This window comes from Stigmatopora argus, chromosome 15, assembly GCF_051989625.1.
Source record: "Stigmatopora argus isolate UIUO_Sarg chromosome 15, RoL_Sarg_1.0, whole genome shotgun sequence".
In the NCBI taxonomy this organism is placed as follows: Eukaryota; Metazoa; Chordata; class Actinopteri; order Syngnathiformes; family Syngnathidae; genus Stigmatopora; species Stigmatopora argus.
This window is the reverse complement of record NC_135401.1, coordinates 10,099,182-10,121,259: the sequence shown is the minus strand read 5'-3', so window position 1 is coordinate 10,121,259 and position 22,078 is coordinate 10,099,182. Positions and strand designations below refer to the sequence as shown.

Genomic DNA, 22,078 nt, shown 5'->3' with positions numbered 1-22,078 from the left:
AGTAAAGGCTCCAGCACCCCTGCGTACCTTGTGTTGTTGAGTGGTAGAGAAACTGAATGACTATAGAATCATGCTTTAATTGATTTTGGAGCGATTGCTGGGTAATGCAAAGATAAACATGTAAATAAAATAATAACTTATAAATATAACCCATCAATTGATTGCATTATGCACTTTTATGAATGTTCTGCAATTGTATGTCTTCATTGTTTGAGATCTCACTGATTCCAACTATATTGGAGTAAAAACTGAAGTTGACGCACGTAGTTTAAAACACTGATTCAACACAGATGTGTTTACCTCTGCTTTAAACTTTGAAATAGAAGAAGAAGAAATAGGGCACTTACCGTTTCTTGATAGCAGCTCTCCAAGCTGATTGCAAATGTTGGCCTCCTCTCTTAAATTGTTGCTGTTCTGGGCTTTATTTTTCGCTTTCATCAGCACTACAAAAACAGCAATCAACAGCGTGAACAATCGAGGTGAGGCTTTAACCAAAAAGAGTGATGGAAGAAATACTCACGTTTAAACTCTCGTGAAGTACTCATACTAAAACTCGACGCAATGCTAGCTAGAAGCTAGGCTGCTAAGAAATTACTGACAGTGGAGCCCGCTCGACTGAATCTTTTCCGTTGAAAAACAAATGCGAACTATGTAACACACACTTTTACGCGTACTTAGCATTAAGACATATTGCTACCGGTCATTTACGCTGTCGATCGTGATATATGATATAGAACACGGGTGTTTGAAACTCATAAGTCCATTTTGTGTTGTGTTATGGAAGTTTGCAAAACCCCGCCAGCGAGTTGCCACCCGCCCACTCACGAGGAGGCAAAATTAAACCCTAAATAGGGACTGTCAGGCAAAACTTAATTTGTTCTGTGAAACTGCAGCATTTGGGGAAAAATACAGTACATACATTAGGGAATAAACTCAAACATTAAAATGTTTTCGATGTAGTAAATTAATTATTGTATAATTAATAGAATTGGTCTCACCGCTCTGGGGTCCTGGGTTCGAATCCAGGTCGGGCCACCTGTGTGGAGTTTGAATGTTCTCTGAGGGCGTGCGTGGGTTTTCTTCCGGTACTCCGGTTTCCTCCTACATTCCAAAAACATTCATGGTAGGCTGGTTGAACAATCTAAATTGCCCCTAGGTATGAGCGTGAGCATCAATGGTTGTTCGCCCTGCGGTTGGCTGGCCACCGATTCAGGGTGTCCCCCACCTCATGGCCGAAGTCAGCTGGGATAGGCTCTGGCACCCACTGCAACCCTAGTGAGGATAAAGTGATTCAGAAAATGAATGAATATAGTTGTTGATTGGCTTGCTAGGGAGCATTTGATTGATATCAATTGAAACTAAAACTTAAGAAATATATCATGTCATCTGTTGCGTTATGGGCATTGCAAATTAAGAACATTTTAATATTCATTTCATTTGTATGTATTAAGAAAGAAGAAACAACAGTGAAATCCGTTAATGTTGAAGGCAGGACCATTGTTTAAAAAAAGTAGACTGTCAAACAACAATATTCTTACAATTAAAGTTCCCTAAATGCATTAATGAAATAGATGCTTTTTTGCTATAAACTATTAAAAATGAAAAATTTAGTAATTGGAGTTAAAGATGAGTTGAAACATCAAAAATACAGTATGTTCACCTGTTGAGCAGTTCGGACTACCAAAACATTGAAAGACAATTATTAATTCGCGCTGTCTAAAAAAAGAAAAACTGGCGGCATGGTGGAAAGGTGCCAATTAAGTGTTCTACCAGCCTACACTACATGTTTTGGGGATGTGGGAGGAAAGCCCAGGAAGAACATGCAAACTCCACACAGTAAGGACAGACCTGGGATTGAACCTTGGGCAGCCTTGGTAGGTTCCAACCCTCAAACGTGCCCATACATCATATACAATACTTTCAAATACCATCAAAAATAGCCATTTCAGGTACCAATAATGAGCATCAGATCGGGACAACATAGGGTGAAATCATTATTTCCCTCACAAAATCATAGTAGTAAGGCTAAATTGAAAGAAAATGATTGGGTGGACTGTTGTCGTGAGCGGCTCACAATGAGAAAAATCGCCGTTCACATCAAACTTTAGTCACTCCTCCAATCATCTCTTGATCTTTCTGCACCATGCCAACCTCGGTGAGTGAGTGTGCATCTCCAAAGCATTGACCTTACAAATGAGCCCGCTGCATCATTGTGGCAATTGGTGTTTCTGGGCGGTGCAAACTAGAGTAGAGCAGACACATCAGTGAGTGCAGCAGAGAGGCAGGCACATCCGCCGCTCGCTGCAGGGATCAAATCTGCACCATCTGACGCTGAAGGATTTATGGGTTTAGTCAAAATTGCTTTTCCCACTGTGGAGATTAAGCACCGGAGGACGTAGGATGTTTTCCGGGCTGTAGAATAAACCATTGTAGCTTTGCTTTGCTTTGCTTGCTGATTTTTACCCTCTTTCAACGTAGGAGCTCATACGCTGGCTGAGGGGATGCCTGGGGAAGTAGTTGGAGCCCAAAAGAGGAGCACATTCTGACTGACAGGAGAGAGCGAGAGAGAGAGAGAGAGAGATAGATACTTCCTCCAGGGAATGTGAGCCATGCGGGTGGATACTGTGCTTGTGTTCTTCATCTGCGTTAGTCTGGCGGGCGCCGGCGGAAATATGGTTCGGTCGCGGGGTCACAAGCTGGAGACCTTCAAACAAAGCAGGTACATATTTGGCAAAGCAATCAACATGCTTGCTTGTTGCTTCAATCACAAACGCATTTGTTGTGTGTGCTTGGAAAGAGTTCATCAGGTTAGATTGACAGGCTTTCCTGTGTCACCTGTGTGCTTCTTGGCCCCTCCCGTTATATTCATTTATTTATTTATTTAGCTCCCTTTGTACAGCAGATTGGAGAGCGAGGGAAACCTAAATCTCGACATCTATTTATGAACTGCTGACGTTGTTTTGCCCCTCTGAGAAAAGGAGAGACACAGAAGAACTTGACATGGGAGCATCTTGGGCTCCATTATAACATTGGATCTATTGAATGCTTATTACCACACATATATATATATATATATATATATATATATATATATATATATATATATATATATATATATACATATATACATATATATATATATATATATATATATATATATATATATATATATATATAAATATATATATAAATAAATAAATAATCGGACATAGGCCCTGTCGTCATTATCAACAACAAAAAGCCTACTTGTCATCACACCCAGAAACTGCGTGTGATGAAATTGGTGGTGCTTCTCCATAAGATGCGTTTACTCGGCAAAATACCTAAATAAGTGATAGTTACGGAAATCTTGTAATTTGGGATTCTGCTGTTATGGATACAGGTCGCTTACCTCTCACTGTCTTTCACTTACCTTCAGTCAGCTAGTAGGAGGCAGATCACCACCCAAACATCTTTTCATATTACCGCAGAAGGGAATGTGTGTTATGTTACCGCAAATTTAGAGTTCTGATGGATGTGGGGAAAAAACTGTCCTTAAGCCTATTTGTCCGTGCTTTGTGGGACCTATAGCGTCTGCCAGAGGGCAGCAGCTAGAACAGATTGTGACCAGGATGGTAAGGGTCCCCTATGATGTTCCTGGCTCTGCTGAGGTAACGAGGGCTGGCAATGTCTTCCAGTGAGGGCAGAGAGCAGCCGACAATCCTCTGGGCAGTGTTAAGCACTTTCTGCATATATATATATTCGTATATATATATATATATATATATATATATGCTTATATATATGTATATACGTATATATGTATATACGTATATATGTATATATAAGTATATGTATATGTATATATATATATATATATAAAATATGGTAATAAGCATTCATATATGTGTGTGTGCCCTACGACTGACTGGCGACCAGTCTAGGGTGTAGTCTGCCTTTCGCCTGAAGACAGCTGGGTTAGACTCCAGCATCCCCCGCATCCCTTTCGAAGATGGACAGTATGGAAGAAGAAATGAATGAATGAATGAATGAATGAATGAATATATATATATATATATATATATATATATATATATATATATATATATATATATTTATTTATTTATTTATTTATGTATTTATTTATTTATTTATTTATTTATTTGCGGGATCAATTCCCAATGGTGGCAGGATGATTGTGAGTGCGAATGTTCTTCTGCCCTACGGCTGACTGGTGACCAATTGTCAGCTGGGTACTCAGGTTCCTCCTACATTCCAAAAACATTCATTGTAAGCTGGTTGAACACTTTAAATTGTCACTAGTTATAAGTGTGATTGTGAATGGTTGTTTGTTGTATTGTGCTTGCGATTGAATGGCAACCAATTTAGGGTGTCCCCTAAATACTGGCCACAGTTGACTGAGACTGAAGCTCCATAGCACCCTCACAACCCTTGTGCGGCAGGAAAATACTTCCACTTCACACATTATAATTGGATTGATGACATTTTTAAGTATTCATCCATCAGGTTGATGAATATATGCCTTTTAGAGCTGAGGACGCATTATTACAGATTCATTTTCATCATTAATCTAAAATTTGTTTAAAAACAAACAAGTGAGGCAGCCCGGTGGAACGAGTGGTTAGCGTGTCGGCCCCCCGCGACCCTAATGAGGAAAATGTGTTTCAGAAAATAAGATGAGAGAGAGATGAGACAACAAGGTTTTTGAATATAGCACTAGTGTTTGGAGTGTTACCAGATGAGTATTTACAGTATAGGTTCCTATCTTTTCATATTTCATTTCCTTATTGAATACACATTTCCCTCGTAGATTGTGGCCGCAATGAACTTCTGATTGGTTTCTGTTGAGGATGATAAGACCCTTGTAAAAGTCACAAGTCTATCGACAGCAAAGCTTATCATATCATATAATCCTTCTGCCTTTAGATACACTATCATTTGTCCAGATGTTGTTTCAGAGATCAGTGGAGACATTAAACGGCTAAGCATCATCAGTCAGAATGAAGGAGCCTCGGGTCATTTAGGCACCCAGTGTGCACCATTTTGTCGCTAATCATCTCACATCTGATAGGTGGCTGCCGAGTAGAACGGGAAGCGCAGTCATGGATGAAACGCAATTGATAGCAGAACTCCTTGGCAGATGCCTGCATCCACTTCTCAAATCTTGATTCACAAATAAAATGTTTATTCCATAAGAATAATACAATGAATTCAACACATATACCTATACTGCAGAGATTACATTTTATGATACCATTTCATTCAGATTTTTAAAAATGTTTTGTTTAACATTATGAAGTTAACAATTACAATTTTAACCTTTTTTATTGTTACTTAAAATGTCTAAAGGAATAAGGTGTGGTTTTTTTGGTTTATGCGCCAAAGCCCTCAACTCAGGTTTATTTTTATAGTGCAACAGCCACAATTTCTACATTGACTTTGATGTATTACGCTGTCACAGTTAAAAGATCACATTGGAAGCCTCCTTTCATGAGTGGATGAAAGTTGTCACGATCATAGTGTGGATGATGCCACTCACATCCACAAATAAGCTAAGTCTGAAAGTAAATGCGCAGCTGTTACAGTGATTAATGAAAATTCATTTCATTTTATTTGCATGTATTTTATGAGTGAAGGGAGTTGTTATCTTAGTCACGCTATGAATTAATCATGCACGTTAAGGTAATACTGAATGAGAATTTCTTGGGAACCTTCAAAAACTAAATTGAGGACAGTCTGTAATCACATGCCTATCCAAATAAAACATGGTGTTCATCGCCACACTTCTGTCACGTGCTGGAATCAAGCAAAGTCATAAAAAGCACATCTTTCACAGAGCTTAAATCGTACCATATTTTCTTTCCTTCTTAATTGTCCTGCAAGCATATTTGGGATTTGGAAAATGTGTCCAGGAGCATTTCTACGATTGAGATTCATCTTCCAATCCTCCCCGTGGTAGAAATCATCTTTCAATTCTCGTCGCCAAGCGCCTCCTCTCCGAAGTGAGAAATTACTAAAACATGCCAGTGCTGTGTAATGTGGGTGTTTAATGTTATGTAGATTTCACTCTGTTCTTGGCCTCGAGGAGCCTGAATAACACAGGAGAATGTGGGGAGGAGGGATTCCTAAAAAGCCCTTATGAAGTTTTAGTGACAACTTTTAAGTCAATTGTTCCCAACGTTCACTTCTACCTTTTAAAACTGACGACACGGCGGTTGTTATGGAGAGATTGAAAAGGCCTACAATTAGTGCTCCCTGTGGCTGAAGCTCACAAGGGAAAGTGCCGCGAGGTAAAATGGAGTGCAGACAGGCAGTCGGCAGTTATCTGATGACAGTCCGAGAGGGGATTGGAACGTCATTTCTGCCAAGAGGATTAGGAACCAGCTGCTGGATGGAAACAGACGACTGGCACCCATTGGCCATCGGTGCAGCTAGCACCCATGATTTGCGCTTATTCCCTTTTTTTCCCCTCCCGCCCTCCTCGTTTTCTTTCTTTCCTTCTGCTTCTGCACTGTTGTCTTTATGTGAGTCTGTGCTTGTCAGAGGGATTTGTCTCTGTCTGCCACAACATGCTCTACTCCATTAATCCATTTTAGGGGGTTTGGAATTCATCTTTTCTCTCTTGCTCTCGTGCCGCATGTGGTCTGACGAAAGCCGGATAAGCCATGCATGTACCACAGGCACGCTTCTGGAAGGGTGACTTTGCTAAGGGGTGCTTTCATTCAACTTGGAATACACGAGGACACGTTGTCCAATGTTTATGTGTGATTGAAAGTTGGATTGAAAAGTGGGCGAGAATAAAATCCCAGCCATTAGAGAAGAGAGAAGGCAGAAAATGTCTATTTCTGTAACGCCATGCTGAAAAGCAGATAGAAGAATTCTCCAGACTTCTCTTCAAATGCCATTATTTTCACCATTAATTTAACTAATAATCTTTAGTAATCAGTGGATGGGGGAAAAAAATCAAGAGGAAAGTAGATATAAAGCAATAAATATTGCCATAAATGTATGTACTCTCTCTTATAACCAAGCCAGAGATATTCATTCATTTGTTTTCTGAACAGCTTTATGCTCGGTAGGGGTGCGGAGGGTGCTGGAGCCTATCCCAGCTGAATTCGGGACAGAGGCGGGGGACATCCTGAATTGGTGGCCAGCCGATCGGGTACACGGTCGATTGGTCGCCGGTCTTTTGGTCGCCGATCTTTTGGTCGCCCGGAAGGTTATTGATAATTACCATTTCAATCGTTGCTCAAATTCCCTAAATACAAACTGCGAATTACTATTTAGTCATACTTAATGCCCTAGTAATTATTAGGCTAAAGAAAAGCTCAAAATTTCCCGGACTTTTATTGTGTTTTGTTGGAGAACTTGTTAAGACCCTGACTGACGTAGCTTCTTAAAGGGACAACGCATGTACATACAAACTCTTATACACTCACACGTCAGCTCAGTGAAACTGCTCGTGGCCATGGTTAGCTTTTATTGATGCGTAGACCGTGTTGTTTTACCTTGTTTTGTCGCCGGTCTTTTGGTCGCCCGTTGTCGCGGTCAGGGCGACCAAAAGACGGCGACCAAAAGACGGCGACCAAAAGACGGCGACCAAAACATCGCGACCAAAAGACCAGCGACCAATCGACCGCACACGGCCGATCGCAGGGACGAGGAGACAGACAACCATTCATGCTCACACTCATACCTAGGGGCAATTTAGATTGTCCATCCAGCCTACATGCATGTTTTTGGAATGTGGGAGGAAACCAGAGTACCTGGACAAAACCCACGCAGGCCCGGGGAGAACATGCAAACGCCACACAGGTGGCCCGAGCTGGACTTGAACCCAGAACCCTAGAGCTGTGAGGCCGACGCGCTAACCACTCAAACCGCCAGGCCGCCAACCCTAAGAAATGAGTTCAAATTAATGTTCAACAATAAAGTGGCATAGAACATAATGATCTCAATATAATTAATTTAGTGATCATTTTTACTAAAATCCAAGTTTGAAATTGCTGGGCATCATTCCAGAAAGTACACCATGTTCAGTGAAAATGTAACATTGCACATCAACAACAGAATATCATGCAAACACAAAAGCACATTGCATCATGCTATGGGGCTGTTTTCCTTCAGTTGGACCTAAGGCCTGAGGCAATGTGGAGTGAATTATAAAACAGTTAAAAAATAGAGGCCTGTGTTTGAACACAACCTTTAGTGTCAGCTAAAATAAACTAATAACATAAAAGGGGGAAAAAAACCTAATACTATAATGTGAGGTCAAAATGGCAGAAAATCTGTGCGGACATTAATTTGTAACTGGTGTACAGGGTTATGTCTGAAACACACATCATCACAGTGAGTTTTTCATTATTTCTTTTGAAACAAATGTTTTTTAATAATCGATTGAGCTGTTCGCATTCTTTACCAAATTATTGGGCGACATACTGAGAGAGAGTTTGCATGTCAAGTAGTATGAGACAATCTATAAGCAAGATACTGAGCCCTAATTTACTCCCAATGGGATTGCAACGCCTTGCTGGGTTGCAGCATTATTGCTGTATGGGTGTGTGTTTGTGAACACATGGGAGGGAGGAATAGGGGCATCAGAAGAAATACCTTGCAAGTATGGGAACAACACTACACAAGAAGCTGTGGAGGGGGGGAAACTGCAGATATGACTACCAACAGTTGATAAAGCCTAAATTGGGCAAATCTAATAGAGACAGTAGAGAAACCAAATTTCACACACTAAGAAAACTATTTGCATGTGTTGATATTGTCATGATTTTATTTGCATGTGTTGATATGGTCATGATTTTATTTGCATGTGTTGTTGATATTGTCATGATTTTATTTGCATGTGTTGGTTGATAATTTCATGATTTTATTTGCATGTGTTGGTTGATAATGTCATGATTTTATTTGCATGTGTTGCTATTGTCATGATTTTATTTGCATGTGTTGCTATTGTCATGATTTTATTTGCATGTGTTGCTATTGTCATGATTTTATTTGCATGTGTTGATATTGTGATGATTTTATTTGCATGTGTTGATATTGTGATGATTTTATTTGCATGTGTTGATATTGTCATGATTTTGTTTGCATGTGTTGATATTGTGATGATTTTATTTGCATGTGTTGTTATTGTGATGATTTTATTTGCATGTGTTGATATTGTCATGATTTTATTTGCATGTGTTGATATTGTCATGATTTTATTTGCATGTGTTGATATTGTCATGATTTTATTTGCATGTGTCGATATTGTCATGATTTCATTTGCATGTGTTGATATTGTGATGATTTTATTTGCATGTGTTGATATTGTGATGATTTTATTTGCATGTGTTGATATTGTCATGATTTTATTTGCATGTGTTGATATTGTCATGATTTTATTTGCATGTGTTGATATTGTCATGATTTCATTTGCACGTGTTGATATTGTCATGATTTCATTTGCATGTGTTGATATTGTCATGATTTCATTTGGATGTGTTGATATTGTCATGATTTCATTTGCATGTGTTGATATCGTCATGATTTTATTTGCATGTGTTGATATCGTCATCATTTTATTTGCAGTATCCCTCGTGTTATTTAAGAATTACTGCACATTTAATATCTTTATAATAAGACCTCTGTATAAGTAACAGTTAGTTGTTGCAAAGAGTTTCATTATTCATTCAGCAGTTTAGTTTCAGTGCAATTAAACACAGTCTTATAGTGGGATTTTGTGAGTCTCCGGACAATATGAGACTCTAAATCCACATTTTTCAATATGGATGGGACAGAATGCGTTGTGCTCGCCCAACGTGATTTTTATGCCGACCCCCTCCTCATTGTGCATGACACATCAATAAGATATGTACCACTATAAATTCATAAAGAACAACTAGAGCAGAGCAAGTTTTCTAGGGGGGACATAGTACAATGTCTTTGAGCAACCCAATTATAGAGCTGGGTTTGTGTTCAAGGTGCCATTTCCACGTGTTTCATACAGCCGAGGAAAATATTTGGACATTTGGAATGAAAATCGTTTTTCAGTTTGTATTCCCACATTGTAATTGTCGATCTGTGGCAGTGTTGCAGGAATACAGTACAGTAGCCAAAATGAAAACTATAGAGATATTCAGATAGACAAGCCCTAGCTGTGATTCTTATCAACAACGTCTATATTAATGTTTTTTTTCTTATGTCAATGATCAGGTCCCGAAGAGAAACAAGGATGGATGGAGGGTCAGGTCATAAAACAGGAAGGTCAGTTAAATAAGATGTTTTTGGTTGTTGTTTGATTGATTTAGAAAGAGACATTTATTTTTGTCCAACTCATACTCATTATTTTCACACTCAGAAAATGTAATAGTAAATTCCATAGCAATCAGAATAACAAGTCAATCACATGATTGTCGATAATTCATTTGATTGTGTGAAAATGGTCCTTGGCTTAAAACAACAAGAACACACACCTACCTGCCTGCATCCATAACAAGTGCTTATTTGTCAAAACAACAAGATAGCAGCAATTTGAAGCTGAGCTACACCCATGCAAATGCCCACTATAGATTAAATGATTTTGCCATTACACTGGAATAGATTCAACAGCATTTAGAAATTGTTCCATCACGTTCGAAGTAATTGCATGCACATAACAATGAGTCCATTAATTGATTTCTTTCCCAGTGGATCAGGGAAAAGCGGCGAAATGCCCCATGTCAAGTTAAATTGTGTCTGTTTCCTCAGCCCAATCTACAAGAGAAGCCCTGACATGACAAAATCCCTGATGACTAAATCCGAGCAGCTTCTCAGAATAGATGACCACGATTTCACGATGAGGCCGGCCTTTGGAGGTCAGAAAAGTGATGAGCATTCAGAACTTATGTGTTTGGGTTGTGTAAAAATGATCATGTTGTATTGTCACTTCCACTGGCAAAATTGTTCTGTCAATTGAATTCTCTTGGCCTTTGCTTGTCAAAGCGAGTTGTGCTATGGCAGGCAATGCTGAGCTCTTTATAGCTCTTCAAGAAATTACTCGAAAAGTACTAAAAGCAGATATCACACAAGCTTGTCGTTTCCTTGTCATCAGTACATAGTGAGATTTATGAGAAGAAAAAAAGTAATTCAAATTTTTTCCCCTGAAAATAATTATTGTAATTTCTCAAATCGTTCTTGCGTATAGGATGCTTCTGCTAAATTATACTCTTCGAAAATAATGTTTTTGCTGCGACCATGTATAATATGCATCCGTATTTTCAAGCACTGTGTTGTCTGCATTAAAATCTCTATTTTTGTTATTATTGTTATTATACTCCCATCAGTGTACATAAAGTTTTTTGGTTCTGAGTTTAGGATGCCATTTTACTTCCATGTTACAGCTGTGTTCCACCACTGTTAAATAATCAAAACATTTAAATTAATATTTTTTGTACCACAAAGATCTCAGGTCACATTGTGCCCAACTGCAGCAATTTTGGTTCACAGATGTACTATAGAGTGGTCATAAGTGGGACGGACGACTATAGTATTTTTCACTAAATAAGTTATTCTAGATATCACAATCAGTCATTCCTAAACTACATCTAAAAAAAGGACACAAAATATCAGTGTTGTTTCTAGTAATAATCACACTTCCAGAACACGATTTGTAACAGTATTTATTGAACATTCACCCGACATCCTATCAAAGTGCTTCCGAATGCTGTATGTTATTCTGTCACAAGCTCTACTTTCATCCATTATTGCGACCCAATTGTGTTTGCGCACTTCCGCAGGATGATGTTTTGGAGTCACCAAGCAGAAATAGGTCACATGGACTCTAGAATCCCAGCTAGACCTATTGGCAGTGTCGAACGTTTACACTGACTCTGTTTTCATGACTAACTCAAAACCATTGCAGGTGTGTGAGTGTGAAAACAAATGTGCTTAATTTTGTGCCACTACCATATTTTTTAGGTCCTCCTATTCCAGTCGGAGTGGATGTTCAGGTGGAAAGTTTGGACACCATATCAGAAGTGGATATGGTGAGCAAAAATAAACAATAATCTGTAGCTATTATGTCTTGACAATTTGAATGAAAAAAGAGGATATTATCTCATTTTTAATAAATTCTCATATTTGGCCTCATTAGATGTGCAGTAGTTAATATCCTTTCCCAATAGGACTTCACCATGACACTCTATCTTCGTCACTACTGGAAGGACGAGCGATTGTCATTCCCCAGCACCAATAATCAAAGCATGACCTTTGACAGTCGCCTGGTGAAGAAGATTTGGGTTCCGGATATGTTCTTCGTCCACTCTAAGCGCTCTTTCATCCATGACACCACTACTGACAATGTAATGCTGAGGGTTTATCCTGATGGCAACGTCCTGTACAGCCTTAGGTAATTACAGAAAACAGCAGACATTTCATTGTAGGTTTGCGACCTATGTCCACAACATACCGCAATTTATTATTTTGGCTGTATTTCATCTGGCATCACACTGAGGCTACTGCTGACCTTATTAGCACCATGAGAGTGCCAATGCATTTGAAACATGTAATAGGATGATGCAGTGCAGAGTGATTGAGTTCTTTAAATAAGTTCTCTAGCGAGAAGGCAAAAGGGCGTACCTCGAAGTTGACACTGAAAAGAAACAATACTCTCCATCTGTCATATCTGCAATTTCCTAGACAAAGGGTCTGAATTATTTATATGTTGTTTGTGTGAAAGTGAAAAAAATGTCAAGGGGGAAAAAAGGCTCTTTCTTGGATCACTTGTGTTTGAATAGGATGAATAATTAATGCAAACAGCCAGATAAATGCAAACTTTGGAGAAAAAGGTTAGGCAAGGGCAACTGTGATCTGAAATTACTGTACTCAGTACAATATATTAAATGGGATACTTTCCGCTTTATTGTAGGAGTGATTCATAATACACTCAGTAAAGGATAATAGTGGCCATTAAGGCAGCTAAATATACAAAAAGAACACAAAGTTACTGATGCTCACAATTATTTTTTTGTTTTGTTTTTGGGGGGAAATTAGAGTCACAGTCACCGCCATGTGCAACATGGACCTCAGCCGCTTCCCACTAGACACCCAGACGTGCTCTCTAGAGATCGAAAGCTGTGAGTGGATTCATCATCTTGCATTTCACATGTTTCACATCTTGACATCAGGCTCTCATGAGCTATGTCCACACAAAAAAAGAACAATACCACACTTCTTTTTTAGATAGTTCACTGCAGCATACAATACCACTTAAAACAATGTCTGAAATATAGTGTATTCTATCGAATAGGCATACCGGATAGGTGTTGAAATATTGACTATGCGTTTCAATCTGCTCCATTTGTAAATCCAAATAATTTATGCTGTAGAAAAATTGTATTGTACAACTGTGCAAGTATATTAATATATTCATGCCCTAGAAATGTAAGAGGGAGAAGGAGGGGGCTCGGTAGACAGCAGTCTTCAAATGTGACAGTTGGATGTACCCGACAGTGCGTAATTTCCAAAGCAGCGTGAGAATACATTTTATGTTGAGCGATAAATCATGTTCAGTTAGCAATGGCACATTTTATTTTTTATAAACTTAAGACCTACTAGAGCTATTGCAATTGAGGCGCATTTATTCATACAAACTCAGGTTATGTATTATGCACTAACATAACAGTATTTCATGTCACATTTATTAATATAATACTCCTAGTGTAAACACTGCAAATAAATCCCTGGTCCACTTTACTGTTGACAAAGCAGTAACCATGGTAGCTGCAGGCAGGTTTTAAAAAGTCATCTTTGAACCATGTGTTTTTCTTGTAATGCACGTAATATTTTTCTAACTTGGATGTATGATCGGCGTCAAAGGTTTTGGGACTTTTCAGCCTTCGGCTGAATGAGAAAGAGTCTTAAAACTTTTGAGCAAGGTTGCGTATGTTCTTCAGGGTGTCGGCAGCCTATTGTCATGATTTGGCTTGTTCCCCCTTCCGACAGATGCCTACACTGACGACGACCTGATGCTTTATTGGAAGAAAGGCAATGAATCCCTCAACACGGATGACAGAATATCCCTTTCTCAGTTCCTCATCCAGAAATTTCACACCACCACCAAACTGGCTTTCTACAGCAGTACAGGTAATCTTCTCCGTCCAGTGTGTCCCTGCCAAATACGAGCGTCTGAAATCACATGAGAATTCCAGTTCAGCTCTTCAGCGCTTTTGGAATCTCTCCCACACTGATCCCCAGAGTGGGAGAGGCTCCTGGAGCAAATGTAAACTAAATGAAAACTGCATTTTTTGCACAGCCCACTGTGTAACGTGTGCTACTATTTAAATTTCACACTGACACCGAAGGATTCCAATGACTTCGAACAACTTGTGCGGCGCTTTGAAGGCCCTACAGCAGTTTTCCAACCACCCATCACTTCCCAGCTCGCGGAAGCCTCTGAAGTGTTGAAAGGATTTTGCTCGCTATCTTTCCTTGCCAGAAATAGCATGAACCTTTTCTTTAAGTAGTTTCATGTCCTATCATCTGCCTGTACACATGACTGTGTGCGTACGTGTGTATGTTTGTCCTTCCTAGGCTGGTATAACCGCTTGTACATCCACTTTACCCTGCGGCGGCACATCTTCTTCTTCCTGCTGCAGACTTACTTCCCTGCTACACTAATGGTCATGTTGTCTTGGGTTTCCTTTTGGATCGACCGCAGGGCAGTACCTGCCAGAGTCCCGCTAGGTAGGTTCCCAATTTTCGACTTTTTCAAAGCTACCCTTTCAGTTTTTTTGCATAATACATCTTTAGAAATTCACAGAGGAAATTTTTCAAAGAAAACACCACCTACAAGGTTTCTTTGCAACCTTGATCCACACATAAAAGGACTTTATCCTTAAGAAATGATGCTGCTCGTTCAGATTATATTAACAAATTAGCCGTTTTATATCAACTAAAATGACAAGTACAGACAGCAATACCATTACAAATGGCCAATAGATACTCCAACCTTGGGAAAATGAAAGAAATGAACCTGAAGCTTTTAGACTGGTGAACATATCAATTTATATCTTCAAATACCAAATCAAATATGCCCTTACAATCTGATTTTCCGAGTAAGTAACATAAGATTTCTCCATTTACACAGGGTCATGAAAAAAATGCAATGATATCACATATACTGTGTTTTCAAGTCTGCCATGTTGTATACCATATACACATATATATATATATATATATATATATATATATATATATATATATATATATATATATATATATATATATATGTATGTATATGTATATATATACACACATACATAAATATATATACATACATGTGTATATATATATATACATATATATACATACATATGTATATATACATAAATAGATATATTTACATATATATACATAAATATATATATTTACATATATATGCATATATATACACATATATACATATGTATATATGTACACATAAATATATATATATATATATATATATTTAAATAGGTAATCCTGTGATGCTACGACAGTTCTCGTATTGCTTATACAAGGTTTTCAAATTATTTAGATGCTTGGATAAATTCTGAGGGACATAGACATGTGGTTTCATGTTTTCTTCTTGTGTTTTAATTGTTGTGACCATGCCTAATAGTAACATTGGGTATGTTTTACTTGTGGCATTTCATTGTGTATTGAACAAAAATGCTTCTCCTGTTCATGAATGTCTTCTCAGGGTAGAGAGAATGCATTTAAAATGATTTTTTTTTAAGACAAAATACAGTTCAGATTTGACCTTTGGGTAAGTGGACTCAAGATGATATGTTATTATTTTTAATGAGATGGTAGAATCTAAGGCACCTAAATTTCTGTTTCCATGGCAGCAACTTCTTAAGCAGAATAATGTTGCCCAGCGGAGTAGCAGAAAAGGGTCCTATGGCTTATCAAGTTGGTTTTGTTAAGACAGCCACTTATGAGACTCAAAAAACAGCATCCTCCAAGGATTGTACTCCATATAGTCTTAATTGCATTAAAACGATTAGTCAACAATGAAATTCTTTCAATTCCACAATCACCACTGTGTTAAGTCCATCCTTAGAGAGACACTAAAGTTTTATTTGTTTAAATTATGGATTTTTTCATAACCTTGGATGCTATATTTTAACAGGTTTTAACAATCAATGCATTGAAAGTTTCCAGAAGGTCATTTTTCTAGTTACTTAATTGCTCCTTTGGGGCTCTTCTGTTCATGTGCGGTTTCTTCTTAATATGCAGCTGACTGGAGCTAATTTAAATACGTACTCTTTGCTTTGGGTTTTTCGGTGGTAAGCCTGTGGGCATTGGCGATGCCTGTGGTCACTTTGATACATCGTGTAGACACGAAAAGACAATCGCTTTTCGCTTACGTCAAGCTTCGCTATTTCTTTCTTATACAAAAATCAAATATTTATTCACTTCACATTCCTGCTTCAGTGGGGTTCGCATTTGCGTCGAGAAAGGCGTTTTCAGTCAGGGGGTAAAGATTTTCTAGAACTTCCTGGGGCCAAAATGCCCCAACATTCCTTCAATATTTATACTTGAAGAAATCATTCACTCTAACACAGCTTTATTGTGCATCGAGCCCGGAGGTCATCATCATCTTGCAGTCCACAAGCCATTTTTTTTGGGAAAAAAAACCTTGCCTGTTTTTTTCATAGTTTTGATACAAAAATGCATATGTAGTAGTTTGGTAAAGACTGGGGTAATAAACTATGGACAATTTGTAGTATTTGGCAGCTTTGAAAAACTAAAGGTTGATGTTTAATGAATGTTTTCCCACTTCAGCACCAAAAATAAAAAGCTGTTTATATCCTAATGGAAAAATCTGAGGCTGGAGGCACAGTAAAGAGAACAGCTGGAGGCAAACTCTGTCCTACATACATGCTTACTGTCTGACCTTCCTCTGTAGCACAACTATCCAAATAATCGCATATCAGGCCACTCACTGTTGTTTTCTGTTTTGATGTTTTATTGAACATAAATGGTTTTTTTAAAATATATGTACGTTTTTGTCTGGTGGCCGAGTGCTTCCCGCATCGGGCTTTGTTCTGGGGTCGATGTTTCGAAATCCTCACTGTGTGGAGTTTGCATTTTCTCCCCAGGCTTGCATGCGTTTTCTCAGTATGATACGCTGATTTCCTCCCACATGCCAAAAACATGCTTTGTAGGCTGGTTGAACACGATAAATTGCCCATAGGTCTGAGTGTGAGTGGTTTTCCATCTACTTGTGCCCTGCAATTGGCTGGCCACCAGTTCAAGTTGTCCCCTGCCTGGTGCCCCTAGTTAGCTGGGATAGGCTCCAGCACCCTCTGCGACCCGTGTTTCGGATAAGCGGTTCAGAAAATGAATGAATGCATGTGCGTTTCCCATGACAGGCATCACTACTGTGCTCACCATGTCGACCATTATCACCGGAGTCAACGCCTCTATGCCACGGGTGTCCTACATCAAGGCGGTGGACATTTACCTGTGGGTCAGCTTTGTCTTTGTCTTCCTGTCGGTGATTGAGTATGCTGCTGTCAACTACCTTTCTACAGTGCAAGAGCGAAAAGAGAGGAAGCTAAGGGAGAGAGTAAGTGCTGATATTTTTTTTACCATTTGGATTGTTGTTGGAGCGGTTAACCAGGGAGATGTCGAAAAGTGTACTTTCAAATTGTCTCCTGGAGTGATTATCTGCTGCACTGCACTTGAGCAAACAAATTATGGGGGGGGGGAGATTAAAATATTTGCATTGTGATCGTGTTTGAAGGCCTTGAACTAACAGAAGCGTTCCCAAAAGGTGATTTATTAAAGGCAATGAGAATGTGCAACTTGTTATCCTTTCAAATCAGTGTAGCTAGCTTCTCTAACCCTCTGGGAACACCTTTAAAAAAAACATGCCAGTTGCCTGAAGGAAGATTCGCTTTTCTACCGAGACCAAAAAAGGAAATTATGAATATGAAATGGATGGTTGGATAGAGTTCTCAATACTTAAATATATAATTTTAGAGTCTCATAGACTGGTCCAAAATCATTCCAACACTAGTAATAGATGCAAAATTGCTGTAAATGGCGCAGGCAAAACTGATTATTATAATGCTTATATTCAAAATTTTCCCGTCTCAAACTAGTTCATCGAGTATATAAGTCGAGTTTGTAAACAGAAGAGATCTTGTACTGTGAATTAAGATTCTATGTTTTGACTATGCTACAAATGAGTCAAATTTCACTATTTCCTATGGCTTTAAAACAAATTAAAGTGAAAAGTGCCAGTTGAACAATCAGTTATTGCACAACGTGAAGGGAATTGTAAACTGGCACACACCAGAAGGAATAATATGTGATGTTAATTTGCAGCGACTATTCTCTAAATTGCATCAGTGTAAGCCTCTCTTAGGGCCATGGAAAATCGGTGTGGGGTTGAAGCTTACCCATATTAATATATTTCATCTGGCAAATGCCAAAGCATATGGAGCCAAAATCACCCACACACCCCCGAGAAAGATTTTTGGAACAAAATCACTTCATTAATATTGCCAGTTATTTATAGATCTAGCGACAATCTTCATTTATTTTCTGGACCATTATCCTCACAAGGGTTTGCCAAGGGTCCTAGACCCTATCCCAAGCAACCATGGGCAACAGGCAGGGGACAAACTGAATTAGTAGCCATCTTATCACAAAGTTACAAAATTAACTATTTTTCTCCTTTCTTTTTTATGTATTTGCTCAGTTGCCCTGCACGTGTGGAATCGGAAACCCGGATGACATGATGATCGACCCACAGATCACCGGCTACGGCACTATGGACATCAACACCACAGGGAACTACTGCATGCCGGAAAACGGTGGACGTCAGGATCGGATTCTGGCTCAGGTGGCCCTAAACGATCCTCAGCTCACCGGCCAAGTCAAGCCCTCCAGGGCCTACGTGAACATATGGATCGACACGCACGCCATAGACAAATACTCGCGAGTGCTCTTTCCCGGCGCTTATATTCTCTTCAACATCATCTACTGGTCCATATACTCGTAAAATGCACGCATGGGACTGTTGTACATTTTGTGGAGAACTCTGCAATGCAGCGCACTGAGCTGGGAAGCACCAACACTTGAAAGACTTGGTGGGAATGCACTGAGAATGAGGACCACCGCCTTCTCAACAACAGCCTCTTACTATTGGTGACCTGCACAGGTTTCGTTTCAAACGTGTGTGTGTGTGTGTGTGTTGATGTGCGTGTGTTTGTCATGCTATGGCTGTTGTGGCATCCACTGAAAGACATTTGATGCCGCCTAATGTACTGTCTGCTATGTGAGGTGAAAACAGCACTTTTACATTTTTCAAGTCATCTCGGGATGAACAGGTGCAACTTCCAGACAAATCTGTTAGTGATTATGAATTATAGCGAGGAAGGGGCGTTATGGCCGATTTGGGATTACTCTTTGATGTTCTTTACACAAATAATTCGCCTTTATGGAGGGTCTCAACAGGCCTCACCAGTGCATGTAAACTGGTGAAATTGTAATTTGGGAATCAATAAAACGCACTCAGTCCCACAGGAAAGAGTAAAAATATGATTCCCGATACTCTAGTGTTAGCTGGACACGTCTTAAATTAATAGAATGACTGAAATTGACTTTGAACTTGAACAAAGCCACTTTGGTTTCAGGAGCAACTAATTTGACCCAAATTACACTCAGCCTGAAAAAGGCACCCAACACATGTGGCCAGCACTAATTTTCAAACATTTTCAGCCAAGCTATTTAATTCAGAACACTTTTTCAGAATCTGAACAGAAATTCATCTCGTTTTGAGCAACTATTCTGGGCAAATTCCTGAGCTCATATTGGACTCAGTAGCAGCTGTTGGAATATTGAGAATAACAGGCTGGACTCACCGCCTGATGGTGTTGAGCAAGGGTCGCCAACTCCGGTCCTCGAGAGACCCTATCCAGTCTGTTTTCCATATCTCCCTCCTCTACCACACCTGAATGAAATGATCAACTCATCAGCAAGCTGTCCAGAAGGCTCATACCGATCCCGATTATTGATTCAGGTGTCTTGGTGGAGGGAGACATGGAAAACAGACTGGATAGAGGCTCTCAAGAACCGGACTTGGCCGTCCCTGGTGTAAAGGTTCACTTGCCTGACTTCGGTGCGGGAAGGCACGGGCTCGATTCCCACTGGTGGTGGTATGAATGTGAGTGCGGATGGTCGTCTGTGTGCCCTGCGTCTAACTGGCGACCAGTCTAGGATGTAGTCTGCCTTTCGCCTGGAATCAGCTGGGATAGGCTCCGGCAAACGTTATGAGGATGCGCAGTACAGAAGATGAATGAATGAAAAAAGGCTGGATTCTGTCCCAGCTGACTTCAGGCGAGAGGTGGGGTATACCCTCATTTCAATCATTGTATGTCACATAGAGACAAACAAACATTCATGCCAATGGACAATTTAGCATGAGTGTTTTGGGATGCAAGAGGAAGCATAGGAAAGGAAACAAATGCCACACATTTGGAAATGAGCTGTGAGTCAACGCAACAAAGTCAAGGTTGAATGAATTTTTGGAGGAAGAAAATGCCGACCTGTTCATCATTGCTTGTAGCTTTATTTTATTTTCAGTGCATGGCTAACCAAATCAAATGGTCTTGCAGATCATATAGGTAGGTTCCTACCCCTGCCCAGGACCATTGAGATCACCACATCACCTCTTTCTGCATATTTGCCAATTAGTCACACAACACTAAACCTCCTAAAGACAATCAGCACGTAAACTATGACTCATTGTATGTTTCCTTGTGTGACTTTTGTATCAGTACTGTGAAGCTACAGCGTTGCATCTTTGTGATTGGATAATGTTTGTTGAAAATCAATGATAAATTTAAACAAGTACTGACTCATGTACTTACTCATTAAAGTGAATAATTTATGTTTATTAACATAAACACAACTCGTTCTCTCTCTTTTGGGTGTTGCGGGGATTTGAGAAACATCACCCTAATTAGATGCTTATCCTCAAAATATTTTTGCTGGTTTGTGGGTAAATTAGCCCACATTGGGAAACAAACAAAGATATTACATTTATACTTATGGGAAACGTTGTTTTTTTGAACAATGCGTCATAAAAATACTTATTTCGGCTGGAGGTAATTCAATCTCACTTTTGGCAAGAGGCTCAGTTTGTCATTGTTCACCAGTAAATCACTGGGCAAATATAAAGAACTATTTCAAGGGAATGATCAATTATATATGCAAACACCAGACCCCCGAACTGTGAGACCGAAATGCTAAACATACACTATGTCAGTATATAGCACAGTCATTAATTTGAAGATACAAATCTTCTTGGACTTTAACTTCATTGTCATGCAAGTCATGATCGAGACAAGAACTAAGCCAAAAAAGAGACTGGCTGTTGGAACAGAGTTAGGATGATTCAGACAATAGAGATGAATATGCATTTAATAATTACCACAAATGAATTTGTGAGTGCATTGCAATGAAACAAATGTGATCTAAGTGCAGATTTTAAGCTTCAATCAAAACAGACTGAAAAACGGTGGAAGGGTTGGTAGAATGATTTCATGTTTGAGTACCCCTATTTTGAGGGGATCAAAAGTATTTGGATCATGTGACATTGATGTGCATACAGCGGATATAAAAGGTCTACACCACCACCTGTTTAAATGCAAGGGTATTGTGAATGAGGCCACAATAAATCAAGTTAATCAGGAATGTTTTCTATAATCTGTATAGCTTCCAGTGCAAGATTCCAACAAACAGTTAGGGAAAGCACAAACCCATAAAGAAAAAAAAATACCTTAAGATAAGCCAACTACAAAAGAGCATGGTGGAATGATTTCATGTTTTCATGGGAGGGGGGTAGCAGGGTGGTTTAAATTATGACAATCATATGCTCTCATTTGAATATTTTATAGCTTGCTTTGAACTAAAATGGTCAATTTCCACTGTAAAACTTTTAATACTTGAAAGAAAGTTCTTACGGTCAATTTTATATTCATGTTTAAGTAGCATACTCTAACAATTTGGCCACTGAATGGCATATTAATGTTACTGCATTCAACTA

At 39.1% G+C, this 22,078-nt stretch overlaps 2 protein-coding genes across 6 annotated transcripts in view; one reads left to right on the top strand and one right to left on the bottom strand.

Annotated features, from left to right (window-relative positions):
* The window catches only part of tonsl (tonsoku-like, DNA repair protein), a 43,307-nt gene that overhangs the window by 13,727 nt on the left and 7,502 nt on the right, over window positions 1-22,078 (bottom strand). Inside the window, exons 3-6 of one of the 4 annotated variants that reach the window (XM_077621070.1) lie at window positions 2,187-2,704; window positions 1,226-1,272; window positions 999-1,101; window positions 348-443 (exon numbers count right to left, since the gene is read on the bottom strand). In XM_077621070.1, the coding sequence (XP_077477196.1) occupies window positions 348-438 (91 nt within the window). In that variant the 5' untranslated portion in view covers window positions 439-443; window positions 999-1,101; window positions 1,226-1,272; window positions 2,187-2,704. Of the gene's footprint in view, window positions 1-347; window positions 444-520; window positions 861-998; window positions 2,705-22,078 lie in introns of those variants that run through there. The other 3 variants (XM_077621069.1, XM_077621071.1, XM_077621068.1) reach the window with 3 other exon arrangements.
* LOC144089859 (gamma-aminobutyric acid receptor subunit rho-1-like) lies at window positions 377-21,717 on the top strand. Of its 2 annotated transcripts, XM_077621073.1 has the most exons (11): window positions 377-479; window positions 2,479-2,719; window positions 10,207-10,257; window positions 10,741-10,847; window positions 11,950-12,017; window positions 12,156-12,379; window positions 13,024-13,106; window positions 13,975-14,115; window positions 14,563-14,715; window positions 17,391-17,587; window positions 18,728-21,717. In XM_077621073.1, the coding sequence occupies exons 2-11, from the start codon at window positions 2,610-2,612 to the stop codon at window positions 19,028-19,030; spliced, it is 1,437 nt and encodes a 478-aa protein (XP_077477199.1). In that variant the 5' UTR covers window positions 377-479; window positions 2,479-2,609; the 3' UTR covers window positions 19,031-21,717. The 2 variants fall into 2 exon arrangements, with proteins under 2 accessions (XP_077477199.1, XP_077477198.1); XM_077621072.1 differs by lacking the exon at window positions 377-479 and having other exon boundaries at window positions 2,252-2,719.